The sequence below is a fragment of the Callorhinchus milii genome, unplaced genomic scaffold (genome assembly GCF_018977255.1).
Source record: "Callorhinchus milii isolate IMCB2004 unplaced genomic scaffold, IMCB_Cmil_1.0 Scaffold22, whole genome shotgun sequence".
Lineage (NCBI taxonomy): Eukaryota > Metazoa > Chordata > Chondrichthyes > Chimaeriformes > Callorhinchidae > Callorhinchus > Callorhinchus milii.
Genome location: NW_024704763.1, coordinates 1,463,435 through 1,479,897, shown reverse-complemented (window position 1 = coordinate 1,479,897; position 16,463 = coordinate 1,463,435). Strand labels below are relative to the sequence as shown.

At 47.3% G+C, this 16,463-nt stretch overlaps 1 protein-coding gene across 1 annotated transcript in view; it reads left to right on the top strand.

Moving 5' to 3' along the window:
• The window catches only part of itga11a (integrin, alpha 11a), a 40,624-nt gene that overhangs the window by 5,141 nt on the left and 19,020 nt on the right, over positions 1-16,463 (top strand). Inside the window, exons 2-11 of the mRNA XM_007910019.2 lie at positions 885-996; positions 6,921-7,030; positions 8,298-8,389; positions 8,883-8,997; positions 9,362-9,489; positions 9,943-10,091; positions 10,827-10,977; positions 11,345-11,510; positions 11,773-11,846; positions 15,688-15,832. Coding sequence (XP_007908210.2) covers positions 885-996; positions 6,921-7,030; positions 8,298-8,389; positions 8,883-8,997; positions 9,362-9,489; positions 9,943-10,091; positions 10,827-10,977; positions 11,345-11,510; positions 11,773-11,846; positions 15,688-15,832 — 1,242 coding nt within the window. The remainder of the gene's footprint in view (positions 1-884; positions 997-6,920; positions 7,031-8,297; positions 8,390-8,882; positions 8,998-9,361; positions 9,490-9,942; positions 10,092-10,826; positions 10,978-11,344; positions 11,511-11,772; positions 11,847-15,687; positions 15,833-16,463) is intronic.

The following is a 16,463-nucleotide window of genomic DNA, read 5'->3' as shown; positions in this document are numbered from 1 at the left end:
TTCAGTTGCTACCTGAAGATGGGGAACCAAGGGGCAAGGTGCAGGGATAGAGGAAGAGTGTTCCAGAGTTTCGGAGCAATTATTATTATTAATTACGTTTATATAAATTTGTACTGTGTTGTACTCCCAGCTTCCCAGTGGGTCACCTGCTTTTTTTTACCAGAGAGAGAAAGAGAGAGAGGTTTAACCTCATGACCATCTCACTCAGTACTGAACACTTCTTGGGTACTTGGTGCTAAGCCCAGAGGAAATCTATTGTGCAAACATTCTGTTACTGTTTGTGGTAGACTGAGACATCAACCAATCTTGTCGGTCATCTGTGAGGCTGTTGGGCTGATCTCAGTGGCAGTTGTTTGTGCTATGTTCCTTCATCAATGACTTTTGCAGGAAGGATTGTTTGGGAACAAAGAATTTGCTGGTCGCAGAATACAACACCAAAAACAACAAATTGCATTTATACAGCGCCTTGCACGTTGGGAGGACATCCCAATGTGCTGGATAGTTAAGGGTTTGTACACAAACTTTAGGTTGGACTCAGGAGGGGTGGAGGTCAGGGAGTTTAGAGGTGGGAGTGTGGCCAAAGGCACGGTCAAAGAGGAAGGTCTTGAGACGGGCCTTGAAGGAGGAGAGGGAGCGAGTGAGGCGGAGGGATTCGGGGAAAGAGTTCCAGAGGGTGGGGGTGGGGGTGGGGCTAGAAAACAGAAAACAACAATAACAACTTGCAATTATACAGCGTCCTTTCTGTAGAATAACTTCTCAGAATGCTTTACAAAGACGGGATCAGGCAGAGAGCGAGGGAAAAGCGGAAGGAGTGAAAGGGGAGATGACCATAGTAGGCTGTAGTAGGCAGTGAACCTCAATGTTGTGTGTTCCTTCCCCCACAGGGCTCTGCAGTTCGTTCAACATTGACACAAAGAGGCCCAAGATCATCCGTGGCTCCTCGGAGGCCCAGTTTGGCTACACTGTGCAACAGCACGAAGCCAATGGGCAGAAATGGTAAGAGCGGTGGCTGGGCAATGTGGTGTGGTGCTGTGCTGCAGGGCAGAGGGGTGTGAGAGGCCAGTAAGGCCACCGTCGCTGGGGTAATAGACACCAGGGGGTCAAGTTGAGATGTTCAACTTAGCTCCCGACTGCCAGTCCAAGAAGATGTTAAAATGATGCAGCTGAATAGATGAAGGCAGCTTGTATCTTTGTCCCAGACAACATTCCTCCAGAAAACATCAGTCATTCACCTCCTGTCTGTTTGTGGGATGTTGCTGTGCGCAAATTGGCTGCTGCGTTCATTTACAAACACAGGCTCTGGAGTTTAGCAGCACTCCCACACACCCCCCCACACCCACATTATCCCAGAACTGTCCGTGAGGGTCAGCCTGGACTGTGAGCTCAAACCCTTGACATTGGCTCAAACCCATTGAGTGTGAGTGACCGAGCCGAGCTCAGTGTTTCTCACTTATCTGTCTCTCTCTCTCAGTCTCTTTCTCCCTCACACTTCCCCTCTCTCTCTCTCATTCTCCCCCTCTCTCTCTCACGTTTCCCCCCCCCCTCTCTCTCACACTCTCAAAATGTTCTCTCTGTCAAATATTGATCAATGGTTCTGAGAAGAGAGGTATTTCGCCCTCGGGCTTATATTATAGATTTCCTTTTAATATTTTCCAATCTGAAACCTTTAGGACATTCCATTCCGTAATGGTTGTAGAGTTTTCTCCAGGAATCCCAATTCCTGACTCCACTCCAAAATTCCCCAAGTCTGCTTCACCGGTAGTGATGCCAACCCTTTAACCCTTGAGCAGTCGCCTCGCCAGCGAGAGGATCTGGGTTCGATTCCCGGCCAGGGCGAAATGTTGGGCAAGTAGGAACCCCAGTTGTTAGTCGATTGACATGGATTGCTTTCGTGGGGGTAATAATACTTTAAAAAATAATAATAATTTGGTCACTCAATCCTGTTTGTGGGGACGCTGCTGTGCGCAATTGGCTGCCGTGTTTCACCCACAAAATATACAGTCAATTCACTTTACAATATATTCTGTGAAGCACTTTGAGACATCTCGAAAACGTGATGAGGCGCTATATCAAATGCAAGGGTTATTACTGTTAACTCTTTAACCCCAACACCTCCCTGCATTTTTGTGACCGAGGTGTTTCCCACATTTTGGGGTGCAATTTACAGCATGAGGAAGAATCTGACCAGAATTCCCTTCACCCCCTCTGGAACACCGCACCAGGAGTAGATAGGGTCGCAGTTCCTGTTGTATAATTAACCTATAAGGCTGTACCTAGTGTGTGTGTGTGTTGGTGGGGCGGGGGTGTGTGAGTGATGTGTTAACACTTGGCCCAATCTGCGCTGTCTGATTGGAAGCAGATGAGTGGGGAATCTGGCCAGCGTGGAGTCTCACGAACAGGTCAAAATCCACCTAAACCCCAGAGATTGATCTTTCCTCCCAATACTTGATTTAGGGTCTTATCACTCCTCTTTCCAACCCACAAACAGTCGTAGATTGGGTGACCAAATTGCTTTTTTGGGGGAGGGATTATGATCCCCAGAAACTGATCCGCCAATATACTAACAACTGGGTTCCTACTTACCGGTTCCTACTTACTGCTGGGAAACAGAGGCGTGTGGAATAAGGAAACTTACTTAAGATTCCGCCCAGAAATCAAAACCAGGTCCTCTCGCTTGCCAGGCAAGTGCTCTAACCCCTGCGCTATGGGACTGTACTGTACAGGTGGAACAGAAACTAAGGAGATCCAGGCTGAGGTCCATCATGTGTTGAGACAATCCGTTATCTCGTCCAGACACTGAACACTGAACACATTGAGACCATGGCTGAGCAAAGCCACTGATGTTCACAATGTATTGTGTAAATTTAGTCTTTAAACCCTGTAACCGTCTCGGCGTTCAAAGAGGGAATAGCTGGTGAGTTTTGTGGGTGTTCTGAGCGGAACGAGGTTTCTCTGTTAAAACAAAACAAAATAAAAATTCAATGTGTTTTGTGTTACAAACACTGAGTTCCTATTTCCAGTAAACTCACAGACCAACATCATCTGTCTCGCTTGGCACGGCTGGACAGAGAAGTAAATTCTTACAGATGAAGGGAACAAGATGCATTGGCCCTAACCGCACAGTTTATAAAGGGCTTTAATCCGCCAGGTTTATAACTCTCGCTTTTTATCCTGGTATCATCCTGGATGTCATTACTTCAAATCCACACGCAACTCCTTCAGTCGAGACATTAAATTGAGGTCCTGTCTGCCTGCTAAGATCTGTGACACTATTTTGAAAAGAGACAGGTGTCCGGTATCCTATCATTAATAGCAATAATAATCCTTGTATTGGATATGGTGCCTTTCACATCAGGAGGACATCGCAAAGCGCTTTGCAGGATATATACCGTAAAGTGTAGTGACTGCGTGTTTTGTGGGCAAACAAGGCAGCCAATTTGTGCACAGCAACGTTCCACGAACAGCCATGAAGTGAGTGACCAATTTTATCTGGGGGATTGTCAGCTAGGACACCGGGAGAGAGAGAAACTCCCTTTGGTCACTCAAAGCCATGACTGTTTGTGGGGACGCTGCTGTGTGCAATTGGCTGCCGTGTTTCGTCCATAAATTATACAGTCATTTCAGTTTACCGTATATTCCGTGATGCGCTTTGAGACGGCTCAAAGACGTCATAAGGCGCCATGTCAAACGCAAGGATTATTACTGTTTATTCTCTTTTCGAATACTTCCACGGGATCTTTACCTGAACAGGCAGACGGGACCTTGGTTTAAAGTCTCAACCGAAGAACAGCACCTCTGACAGTGCAGCGCTCCCACCAGCTCTGCATTGGAGTGTCAGCTTAAATTATATGAGTTCCAAAGTCTTGATGTGGAGCTTGAACCCACAACCTTCTTGACTTAAGAGACAAGAGCTACCTTGTGAGCCAGACTGACATATTAAAGTTACTTCATGGCTGTTTGTGGGAAGCTTCCAAAAAAAAACACAATCACTCTACTTGACTGCGCTTCAAGGCATTTTGACGTTGGCGACAAAGAGTTAAGAATATCCTGGTGGATGTTTATATAAAGAAAATGCAAATAGAGGTTTATTGAACTACTGTGGTGGCAGATGATTTCATCCAGCCCTCGTCTCACTAACTGCTTTGCTGCCAACACACACTGTGCTCGATACAGAGACTGCGAAGCAGTTCTGCCTTTGTTTCTGTTTACCAGTCGCTTCCTGGAGACGCTAAATCTTAATCCCATCTAACATTATCTTCAATAAAATAAACTGCTCTAACCACCCGCCCCCACCCCCGCCCCGCCCGAGGAAAAGCATCTGGCGCCTATTTTCTATGAAGGTTTGCCTTGCGATGTTGGGCTGACTGCCTCTGTTATTTTGCCCGCCCCATTTCTGCCTCTATCTCTCTTTCCCTTCATTCCCCCCCTCACCCCCACCCCCACCACCACCACCTCGCCCTGCCTCTCTCCCCCCTCATGCTGGGTCACGCTCCCCGGTGGCACCTCTGAAAATGCAGCCCCCTCACAAAGTATTGTACTGAAGCATCAGTTCAGAGTTAAGTCACATCACATCGCCTCACTATTCCTCACGCCCAGCTCCCGACAAGCTCCACTCCAGGCGTCAGTCTCTGACACCTTCCTCTCCCTCGGCTCGATGACAGACTCCGCCACTGTGAAGCGCTGTGGGACTTGCGCTAAATAAATGCAAGTTGTTGTTGTTGAAGTTGGGGTTATATTAAATGGCGACTTTGGAAGAGATCTGGGGAAGTCGGGAGGTGGGGGGGTGAGAGTGGGGAGGGCAAGATATTGGCAGCAGAATTCTTCTTCCCCTCAATAAAAGGAAAGCTGGAGTCAAAGGACTTATGAGGATGGGAGGAAATGGGAAAGAATAATAATTCTTATTATTGTTGTATTATGTGTATCAGCTTGGCTCAGCGGTAGCACTCTCACCTCTGAGTCAGAACGTTGTGGGTTCAAACGCCACATGGGGATTTGGAATCACATAGTCTAAGCTGATATTCCAGTGCAGTGCTGGGTGTGTGTATGTGGGGGGGGGGGGGGGGTTTCGTTGTTGGATGTGCTGTCATTCGGATGAGATGTTAAACCGAGGTCCCGCCTGCCCGTTCAGGTGGACATTAAAAAGTCTCACGGCAATCTTTCTATACGGAAAGAGAAGGGAGTTTCTCTCTCGGTGTCCTGGCCAACAATCTCCCAAATAAATTTCAGTGGAGTCCTGTAGCTCAGTGGTTAGAGCACTCGCTTTGCGAGCGAGAGACCTGAGTTCAATTCCAGGCAGAGGGCGAAACCTTGGGCAAGTTTCCTTACTCCACACAGAGCCTAATAATAATCCCTCCAAAAAACCAAAAACAATAATAAATTGGTCATTTTCAATCTGCGACTGTTTGTGGGACATTGCTGTGCGCAATTGGCTGCCGCGTTCGCCCACAAATATACAGTCAATTCACTTTACAGTGTGTTCCGTGAAGCGCTTTGGGACGTCCTCCCGACGTGAAAAGCGCTATATCAAATGCAAGGATTATTATTATTATAAATTTCATCATTCACTCCATGACTGTTTGTGGGACACTGATGTGCGCAAACTGGCTGCTGCATTTGCCTATAAATACACAGTCACTACACTTTACAGTAAATCCTGTGAAGCACTTTGAGACGTCCTTCCGATGTGATAAGGCGCTATATTGAAAGCAATGTTTATTATTTATAACAATCCTCACATTTGATCCAGCACCTTTCACATCGGAACAACATGTCTCAATGCCCTTTCCAGGATTTCACTGTAAAGTGTAGTGACTGTGTGTTTTGTCGGCAAAAGAAGCGGGGAAGGAATCAATTCCCGGGCTGAGGACAGTTGGAACAAAAGGAATGTGATTCCAAATCCCTGTTGGGAAAGATCTTTGGATTTAGCTGTAATAACTTTTCGTCTAGGTTTGAAGGAGCGGGTTGCTGAGCGGGCGATCGAACACATTGTTGGGCTCTGTCTCTCCAAATAGTTTCCACTCCACTCGAGTCGGTTCAAAGGCAGCCAACTCTGAAATAATATTTTTTTGAGAAAAAATATGATGGATGTACATTCAAGAAAAGCATCCTGCGTCTCAGCTGTATAAATAACCTCCCATTCCCCCACCCACCACCCCCACCCACACACCCCTCGCCGGGGAATAACCTTATACAGAAATTTGCCATTGACTGAGTAGCTTGCTTGCTAAGATAATGAGGGTCTAATTTTGTTGTGTTTCTTAACGGGTTTGTAATAAAGAAATCCCAGTCGGGCTGGAATCACCTTACTGTCATCGCTTTGTGCAGCGTTCCCAGGTGTTGGCTGATTGACGGATCACTTACCGGGGGTAATAATCCCTTCAAAAGAAATTTGGAGTCCTGTAGCTCAGTGGTTAGAGCACTCGCTTTGCAAGCGAGAGACCTGAGTTCAATTCCAGGCAGAGGGTGAAACCTTGGGCAAGTTTCCTTACTCCACACAGAGCCTAATAATAATCCCTCCAAAACCAAAAACAATAATAAATTGGTCATTTTCAATCTACGACTGTTTGTGGGACATTGCTGCGAGCAATTGGCTGCCGCGTTCGCCCACAAATATACAGTCAATTCACTTTACAGTGTGTTCTGTGAAGCGCTTTGGGACGTTCTCTCGACGTGAAAAGCGCTATATCAAATGCAAGGATTATTATTATTATTATTATTATTTACTTACTCAATTCCACGACTGTTTGTGGGACACTGCTGTGAGCAATTGGCTGCTGCGTTTTGCCCCCAAATCACACGGTCACTCCACTTTACAGTACATCCTGTGAAGCGCTTTGAGACGTCTCAATGTGAATAAGGCCCTACATCAAATATAAGGATTATTATTTTGTTATTAATGTTATGATTCCCGCTCTCCTCAGGCTTCTGGTCGGTGCCCCATGGGACGGACCGGGGAAGAAGAAGACGGGCGATGTGTACCGGTGTCCGGTGAGAAACCAGACCAGTTTTGGCTGCGGGAAACTCAACCTAGGTACAGTCCGTGCCATTTGTCTGCTCAATTTATTGCAAAGACATGAACTGTCAGCCTTTCTCCTTTGGAAGCACAATAGTGACTTCTCTTCATTTGATACAGTTCCTATAAATATCCTCAAATGGTTTCACGGGGAATCATTTTCGAGTGTAGTGACCCTGTATTTTATAGGCAAATGCGGAAGCCAATTTTTCGCAAAGAAACATCCTACAAAAGTGCAGCATACAGTTTGGGACATGACATGCGCAAGTGACTGCCAGGGTGGTGGAAAGCGAACTGGATGGACCTTGGTCTTCTTTCATCCAACAATTCTTATGTTCTGAAAGCACCGTGAAGTGAATGGTTTATTTATGTGGGGGATTGTCAGCCAAGACACCAGGAGAGAGAAATTTCTTTCCCATTTCCGAGAGGGTTGGTAAGGTCCACTCGAACAGGCACAGATGGGGCCTGGGTTTAATAGAGGAGGAGCCAGCGAGGGTCTTAAGCCTGTGAGGGTGAGGGTGTGTGCAGATGGCTCAGTTCAGCCACCCAGAGAGCAGCTCATGTTATTGTGAGCCAAGCTCCTGAAATCCCTCCCGTCTCTGATAGCTACACGCAAACACAGATGCTGGGGACAGAGCCAGGGAAACAATCTCACCGCAGATGAAAGACATTCACTTGGCATGTTCTACCCCTGTACAGAGCTCCGCAATCCTCCATCGGTAAAGCCACAGAGCGGCTCCCACTCCTTATATCTATCTGTCCTTAAATTGGGCCTTAGGACCTATCTCAGTTGTTGTCATTCAAGCTCTACATCAGAGCTTTGAGCTCACAGTCCAGGCTGATGCTCCAGTGCAGTGCTGGGGGAGGTACGTCCTTTCGAAGAGACCTTAAACCCACCTCCCCCGTCTGTGTCTGTTCAGGTTTATGTTAAAGATCCCCTGGCACTAATCAAACAGAGAATGGAGTTTCTCTCTCTCGTCCTCTCTTCTTTCTCTCTCTCTCTCTCTCTCTTGCCAACAATCCCCCAGATAACAACATCAACAGCACATTTATAAAGCTCCTTTCACATCGGAAGGACGTCCCCTAATCGATTCGCTTAATGGCTGACAAATCGCCAGTCGCATCTGCTGACAGAACACAGTCACTAGACTTGACATCAACCACCAGGGAAGTGTTTTGAGATGTTTGAGTGTTCTGGCTCAGGTAGTGAGTGCGAGGATTATTGTTACGATCACTGTTGAGCAGCAGATTGAGCTGAGGGTGTTTTGTTTCTTGTTTACATCAGGAAGAGTATCGCTACCCTTTGTGTCTGAGCACAAGGATGACATGAGGCTTGGCATGACTTTAACCAGCAATCCTGAGGACAACAGTTTTGTGGTGAGCTATTAAAGTGATGCATTAGTCATCCCAGTGAACTGCACATTTACAAAGCAAAGCAATGTGGGGACAGTTTGCCAGCTATTAATAGCACTATTTATGAAGTGATTTTATGCCCTGTGTTCTCCTTATATCGGGGGTGAATGGCTATGATTTTAACATGTGTAAACACCCTGATTCTAACAGTGCGGGTGCTTTCAGTCACAGTGTAACACCCGCAGAGTGTTGGGGTGGGAGAGCGGGGAGTTGGGCAGTGGAAAATCACAATTGACTCTTCTCATCCCCCCCTTCCCCTAAGGTTTGATGAGGTGACTGTTATTGCAATCCTGGGATCCCGTATGGTAATGATATTCCCCAAATCCCGGGATGGCAACCCATGAGTTTGGACATTGCTAAATGGGTTGTCCCAAAAATTGGTCTACAAACTCACAGTCACAATACTCCTTACTATTTGCCTTCTCTCTCTCTCTCTCTTTCTCTCTCACACACACAGACCTGCGGCCCGCTCTGGTCTCACGAGTGTGGGAGTTCCTACTACAGCACCGGCCTCTGCTGCAAGATCAGCTCCAACTTCAAGAGTGCCCGTGCCTTCGCTCCCGCCATCCAGCGTACGTCAGTCACCCCGTCTCTCCCTCCGCACGCTCGCGAGTCTGCTTCCAAACCGCCGAGGAACCAGGGGGCAAGTGGTGGGGGTGGGGGGGCAGGCAGGGGGTCAGGGACTGAGATGGGAGGTGGGGAGGGGGATAGTTTTAGAGCAGTCACCATGGGAGGTCTTCTGGCGTCACCTGAAGATGGGGAAGGAGGGGGCACAGCGGAGAGATTGAGGGAGGGGGTTCCAGAGTTTTGGGGTGCAGTGGCTGAGTTAAGTGTAAAGAGTTAAGATCAGGCTTTAGTTTAAGGAGCTTACACTGTGCGAGGGGGTAAACGTGAGGTTGGAGTGACGCTGTTTCTCTGGCTTGTTCCCCGACGCAGGGTGTGAGACTTACATGGACATTGTGATAGTCCTGGACGGTTCCAACAGCATCTACCCCTGGTACGAGGTGCAGACCTTCCTCATCAGCATCCTCAAGAAATTCTACATTGGACCAGGCCAGATCCGGGTGAGCTCTGTGGAGAGATTCCTGTTTCCTGTCCTGACACCGTGGACACTTCCCCTCAGGCCACAGCAGAACATTTCCCCGCGCGAAATATACAGTCACTACACTTAATAATAATGTATATTTTGTATATTAATGTGTATAAAAATACAGTATATTTTATGAAAAAAATTGGTTGCTGTGTTCACCCACAAACGGGAGGGTAATTTATGTATTTGATGTGTTCCACAATAATTTAATTTACTTTGCATTATTATTCAGTAATAATTTACAGAATCATTTAAATTATTTTGTGTTATTATATTCCATAATAATAATTCATTCGTTTTGTATCTCATCCCTCTGCCACCCTCACCCTCTCTCACCCTCACCCTCTGCCCTCACCCTCTGCCACCTTCACCCTCTCTCACCCTCACCCTCCTACCCCCTGACCCCCTGGTTTTGCTCCCCCTGTAGCTGGGGATTGTACAGTACGGGGAGACTGCTGTGCACGAGTTTGAGCTGCGGGATTACACGTCTGTGTCTGGCGTGGTGAAAGCCGCCAGGAGCATTGAGCAGCGCGGAGGCACCGAGACCAACACTGCACATGGCATCGAAATAGCTCGGTAACGTGTACATGGGAACAGGTGGAGGCCATTCAGCCCCTCGAGCATGTTCCGCCATTCTGTTAGATCACAGCTGATCTGTACCTCAACTCCCTTTACCAGCCTTTGCTCCATAATCCCTTGATCCCCTGCCTCACAGACATCTATCTACTCAGTCTTGAAAATGCTGCACATGTGATGTGAGGGAGTCAGTCACTGGAGAAGGGATTCTTGCCACTTTGGGGTTGGTCTAATGGATCGCTGCTCCCCCCCCACCCCCAAACACACACATACCGATGAGCAGGGATGGTTTAGGTTAATGTTACTCTGACCACAGGCCTCCCAGACTTGCACCACCACTGCTGGCCTTGCAGATATTTGGTGATCTCATAACCGCCGCTCACAATGTGGTATTTGTTTGACCATTTTCCTGTTATTATTGGAGCAAGTGTGTCTCTCCCGGTGTCCTGGCCGACAATCCCTCCCGATAAAATCCCTCATTTCACTCACTTTATGGCCGTTTATGCACAAACTGGCTGCCCCGTTCGCCTATGAAACATGCAGTCACTACACTTTACAGTGAATCCTGTGAAGCGCTTTGAGACGTCCTCCTAACGTGAAAGGTGCCGTATCGAATGCAAGGAATATTGTACTGTGCGCTCTGATACACCGCCCCGCGTGAAGGGCGCTAAATCAATGCAATGGTTGTACTGTGACTGAGCACCGTTGACGTTTCTCACTCTCTCTGGGTTTCAGCTCTGAGGCCTTCAGCACCAGTCGGGGAGCGAGGGAGGGAGCCAAGAAAGTGATGATTGTGATCACGGATGGGGAATCCCATGACAGCCCCCACCTGAAGAAAGTGATCGAGAACAGTGAGAGGGACAACATCACCAGATACTCCATCGCGGTAGGTATGGGGAGGCGGGCAGAGAGGGGCTCAAGCACGATGCCAGCACACTCTTAAGACGCCCACCAAATACACAGTCACTCCACTTTACAGTATATCCTGTTAAGCGCTTTGAAACGTCTCAACGATATCATAAGGCACTTAGGATTATTATTATTATTATAACGGTGGTTACTGAGGCTTGGGCCCACAGCTAGTCATTTCAGATGAAACAGAGAGTGAGAGAGAGAGAAGTCAGCGCTGGTTAGAGTAACATTACAAAAAACTTTGCATCGGATACAGCGTCTTTCACATCAAGAGGACGTTTCAAAGCGCGCCCCAGAGTTTGCTGTGAACTGTAGTGACTGTGTGTTTGTCTCCCCGCCAGGTGCTGGGGTACTATAACAGGAGAGGTATAAACCCCACCCACTTCCTGAAGGAGATCAAGTCGATCGCCAGCGAGCCCTGGGACAAGCACTTCTTCAACGTCTCAGACGAGGCCGCCCTGAAAGATATTGTGGACGCGCTCGGAGCCAGGATCTTCAGCCTGGAAGGTAACAGAGTCTGTGGAATGCTTGTCACGTGCCCCCCCCCCACCCTACACACATGGAGCGCCGACCCTGGGCACGACGAACACTCTCGCCCCCACCCCCCCGAATCGCACCTTTAACGTTCTCAAAGGTTCACGTCCAATTGATTGTAAATCTATTCTCATTCATGGGGTCCCTTAGCTGAGTGGTTACCGGTCTCGCCCCGCAAGCGAGGGAACCCAGGTTCAATTCCTATTATTATTATTATATTACTTTATTTTTCCAGGAACCAATGTGCAGAACGAAACCTCCTTTCAGCTGGAGATGTCACAAGCCGGATTTTCAACTCACGTGGTCGAGGTGAGATGTGCTTAATTCCTTAAACAAATGTCTCCACTCATTCAAGTCTCGAGAGGAGAGGTAGTGTAGGATTATTCCCATTCTCTCCTCCCTCTCCCCAACCCCCACCTGGAGAGAGTAACAATAAGAATAACCTTGCATTTGATACAGGTCTTTATCAAGTGGTTGAGGTGTCTCAAAGCGCTTCACAGGATATACTGTAAAGTGGATTGACTATATTTTGTGGGCGAATAGCAGTAACCAATTGTGCACAGCAGCATCCAACAAACACCCGATCGTGGATTGAGTGACCACATTTCTTTTTGGAGGGATTATTACCCCCGGAAAGTGATCTACCAATCAACTAACAACTGGGTTCCTACTTACTGCTGGATAAACAGAGGCGTGTGTGTGAAATAAGGAAACCTGCCTAAGTTTTGCCCCACCTGGGAATCAATCCTGGGTCCTCTCGCTTGCGAGGTGAGCGCTCTAACCACTACGCTATGGGACTCCACAAGGAAGGAAGGTGTGGGTGTGTGAGAGGGAGAGAAATGGCCATAGAGCAGATGGGACCTAAATTAACGACTCAGCAACATAAAAATCGTGAAACAAAGAACTAATAAACTGACTCAATTAGATGTCCTCGTGGTTTAGCGAAAGCCACAGAGGACAGCTGTACACTGAGAGTCTAACCCACATCAATCCCCACTCAGTAATTAGCGTGTTGCAGAGAGGGCCAGCGCAGTATAATTGATGTAGCAAACGTCGATGGAAAATAAAATTGTTTTGACAATGTTTTGCTTTGGTTTCTTAGCTTCCAGCATTATTATTTTTTATTTGATTTGAGCGGTGAATATCAGAAGCAATTTGATCTGGGATTATCTGTCCTGTGAGCCGTGAGGGCAGAAACAAATCTTAGCAAAACTCATCTCAGCTGCTCCCACTCATTGGAAATCTCTCCCTCAATCCTTCCACCCCACACTCTCTCTCATCGCTTTCTTTCAAAACACCCACATCTTTGACTGCACCTTTGCTTCCCTCCCTTTCCTCCCCCCAACACCCCCAATGCCTTCTCCCTTTCCCCCCTTTTCCTCCATTCAACTTCCATCCTGCCTTCATTACATTTCCATCTCTCTAAAGTGCTTTGAGATGTGTAACTACAACAACAACAACTTACACGTGTATATGTAGTGCACACAGGGTAGCGTCTCAGAGCATTTAAAAACTATTGTACCTACATTTGGAAAAACTGGGGAGAGGGAATGAGAGAGAGACTTTCCTGACATCCGGGAACCCTTTCAAAAAAGTCCACCCTCCCTTCATTCTGTCCTCACCCAAATGCCCTGCAGGGGTTACTGTACTGGCAATCCTCACCACTTCCTCCCTCCCAAAGCCGGATGGGGGTGGTGGGGGTTGGGGTCTGAGTCCTGTTGTAACCACAGCATAGTGGAAATCAGCTAACTCAGCACAGAACTAGGAATCGAGTTACAATCCAAAACTCACTCACTCACTTACCCTGGCTCCTGTTCACTGTTGCAATAACTGTTTCTGGGCCACTTTGCCCATCTCCCTCCCTGACTCCAGTTGACTATCAATCAAGCCTTGACTTCAAGCCAGAGAATTGGCTAACCCGTCTCTCTCGCACTCCCCCAACCTCCATCTCCCTAACACCAGACAATTGATGTTTCTGTTGAAATAAAAGAAGCAGAAAAGAGCAGCTCGTAATCCTCGCATTTGCCTGACTCACGGGCTGGCAAGGAGCCTGAGCAGCTTCTGGTAATCTGGTGCTCACAGCCCAGCACTCCCCTCATGCCAACCCCTCTCAGCCAAACGTTCATGTAGGAAAAAAAATAAACACTTCCACAAATAATGTAAACAATTCCAAACACTGCGATCCACTTCAATCACAAATTTATTATTTTTATTTGTAGATCATCATGTTTCGTATTTATTTTGATTGGGTCATTAATTCTGCTGTTTGGTCTGGCTGCTCAACCATTAAGTTGGATCTGATGATGGGATCTTCTCCCACCTTATTATCCCTTCCCCTCTCGAGTCCAATTTGAGATTGGCTCAATCTAAGTGCCTGAGATCCATGACCTGCTCATTGTAAAACCTTTTGCAAAGCCACTGGCTAGTGTTGTGTTACATCCCCTGGCCCCAGCAAGCTCCAGCTTCGCTTCCAGGTCTCCCTGCATTGCATACCAGCAGATTTGCTCTGGACTCAATCTAGATGTTGAAGGCCTCTGCCTACCCTTAGGATCAACAACAACAACAATATTACATGTGTATAAAGCTCCAAGAACAGTATGACTCCATTCAGCCCATCAAACCTGTTCTGGTCTTTTTATAGCAGATCTTGTAATACCATTTCCTCCATCTTTCCTCAAAAGCCCACAAAATTCCTCACTTCCACAGAGCCTGCCCATCAGAAAGAAATGTGGTCACTCAATCAATCCACGACTGTTTGTGGGACACTGCTGTGCGCAATTGGCTGTCGCGTTTTGCCCACAAAGCACACAATCAATCTTCTTTACGGTATATTCTGTGAAGTGCTTTGAGACGTCACAACAACGTGATAAGGCGCTATATCAAATGCAAGGATTATTATTATTATTATCTCCCTATCAAACCCACCAAATGAGCCACTCTCCCTGGCCCTCTGTGACAGTATGTTTTAGCGCATCACATCCTGGTTGGATTTGGGTTAGTGATCTCTCTGTTTTATCAATCATAACAATTCATTCAATAATGGAATTACGGATTCTGGACATGTTTATTGAGCGTCTGTGCTGACACAGCTGGGAATTTCTGGCAGCGTTGTCCTAGATGGAACGTTGGCCCTGTCTAACCTGTTACACAGTGAGAAGCTCCTGTGTGTGAGTCTCTCTCTCTCTCTCAAAAAATCTTCATCTTCCATCTCGGTCGACCCCTAATGCACCGTTCGAAGGGAAAACCGAAAAGAGAATTGCAAAGTTACATTTTTTTTCTTTCAAACAGGATGTGCTTTGAAGATGGAGAGAGGGGCCGAAAGGCATCTTTAACTTTTAAAAGAATGCATTTGTTTTCATATAAAAAAAGACGAGTTTACCCACAGCATCTGCACAACAGATTCCCCAGGAAGGAGGAAACTACCCTAAAGTACACATTGATTCAGTCCTGAGAGTAATCTGGCACGAAACTGTCCTAATTATTATTGCTGATGTTCAGCAATAATAATGGGGAAATAAGATTGGGGGTTATTGACTCTGAGTCACTCAGTCTACCACCTTCCCACTCCCCCCCTCCCCCCACCCCCCCCCCCCCCCCCCTCCCTCCCCACTCACTCTCCCTTTGTCCAAGGATTTTTTATTGAATTGTTCCACTGGTCAATAATCCTCCTGGAACTTGTTCTACCAAGTTTACATCTGAATACACAGTCACTACACTCTGGCCCTTCGATGGTTCTCAATTGTTTGACTCTTTTGGCACTGGATGAAAAGTGAGGACCTAGTGATAATAATAATAATAATAACATTCCTTGCATTTGATATAGCGCCTTATCACGTCATTGAGACGCCTCAAAGCGCTTCACAGGATATCCTGTAAAGGGGATTGACTGTGTATTTTGTGGGCAAAATGCAGCAGCCAATTGTGGATTAAGTGACCAAATTATTTTTTCAAGGGGGAATCATTACCCGGAAAGTGATCTGCAATTCGAAAAACAACTGGGTTCCTACTTACTGCTGGGTAACCAGAGACGTGTGGTGCAAGGAAATTTGCCTAAGGTTTCACCCCGACCCACCCAGGAATCGAACGCAGGTCCTCTCGCTTGTGAGGCGAGCTCTCTAACCACTACACTCAGGGCCTATTTTGCTTGCAGGACGGGATACTGCTGGGGGCAGTGGGTGCATATGACTGGACGGGCGCGGTGCTGAAGCAGACCAGCCAGGGCCGTGTCATCCCCCCCAAGGACGCCTACGCACAGGAGTTCCCTGAGGAGCTGAAGAACCACGGGGCTTACCTGGGTAAGAGCTGAGCCGAGCGGAGGGTGGGGGACGGGGGGATGGGGAGGATGGGGGACAAGTCCTGATGATCGGGGGAAATCTTTCGAATCCAAACAACAACAACAAATGACATTCACACAAAGGTAGGGAGGAGCAAGGCTCCGGAGGGCTTTGAAATCGCCTCCAACTGCAACCGGGACCTGGTACGTATCGAGACAGGAGGGGGTTAGGACGTGGGGAGATCTTTTAATCCCATTTCCTCCTCCTTTTCTCCATGTTCCCTCACTCTGCCCAAAAGCCCTAAAAATGGTTCCCACAAGACCTAAAGCTGATGAGTCCCCAGAGAGGCCAAAGGGTTAACAATTCACACACACCTGGCTCCATCACTGAGCCTCACTCGGGTATTTTCCTTCCCCAAAAGTACGTTATAAAAAAATCCCGAGCTGTTGTCAAGTGCTCAAAGGAGTGAGGACATGGCAGAGGGATAGCCAAGATCCATTCCCTTTATAATGTTTTCATTCTGTTCCCGTTTTGATTGGAAACATATGATTTGAAAAATGAGTTAAAGGGCGAGGAGGAGGGGGAGTAAAGCTGGACGCAAACCTCTTAAGAGCTGAAATAAGACAAATCCAGACCTTTGAGTTGGTAGAGA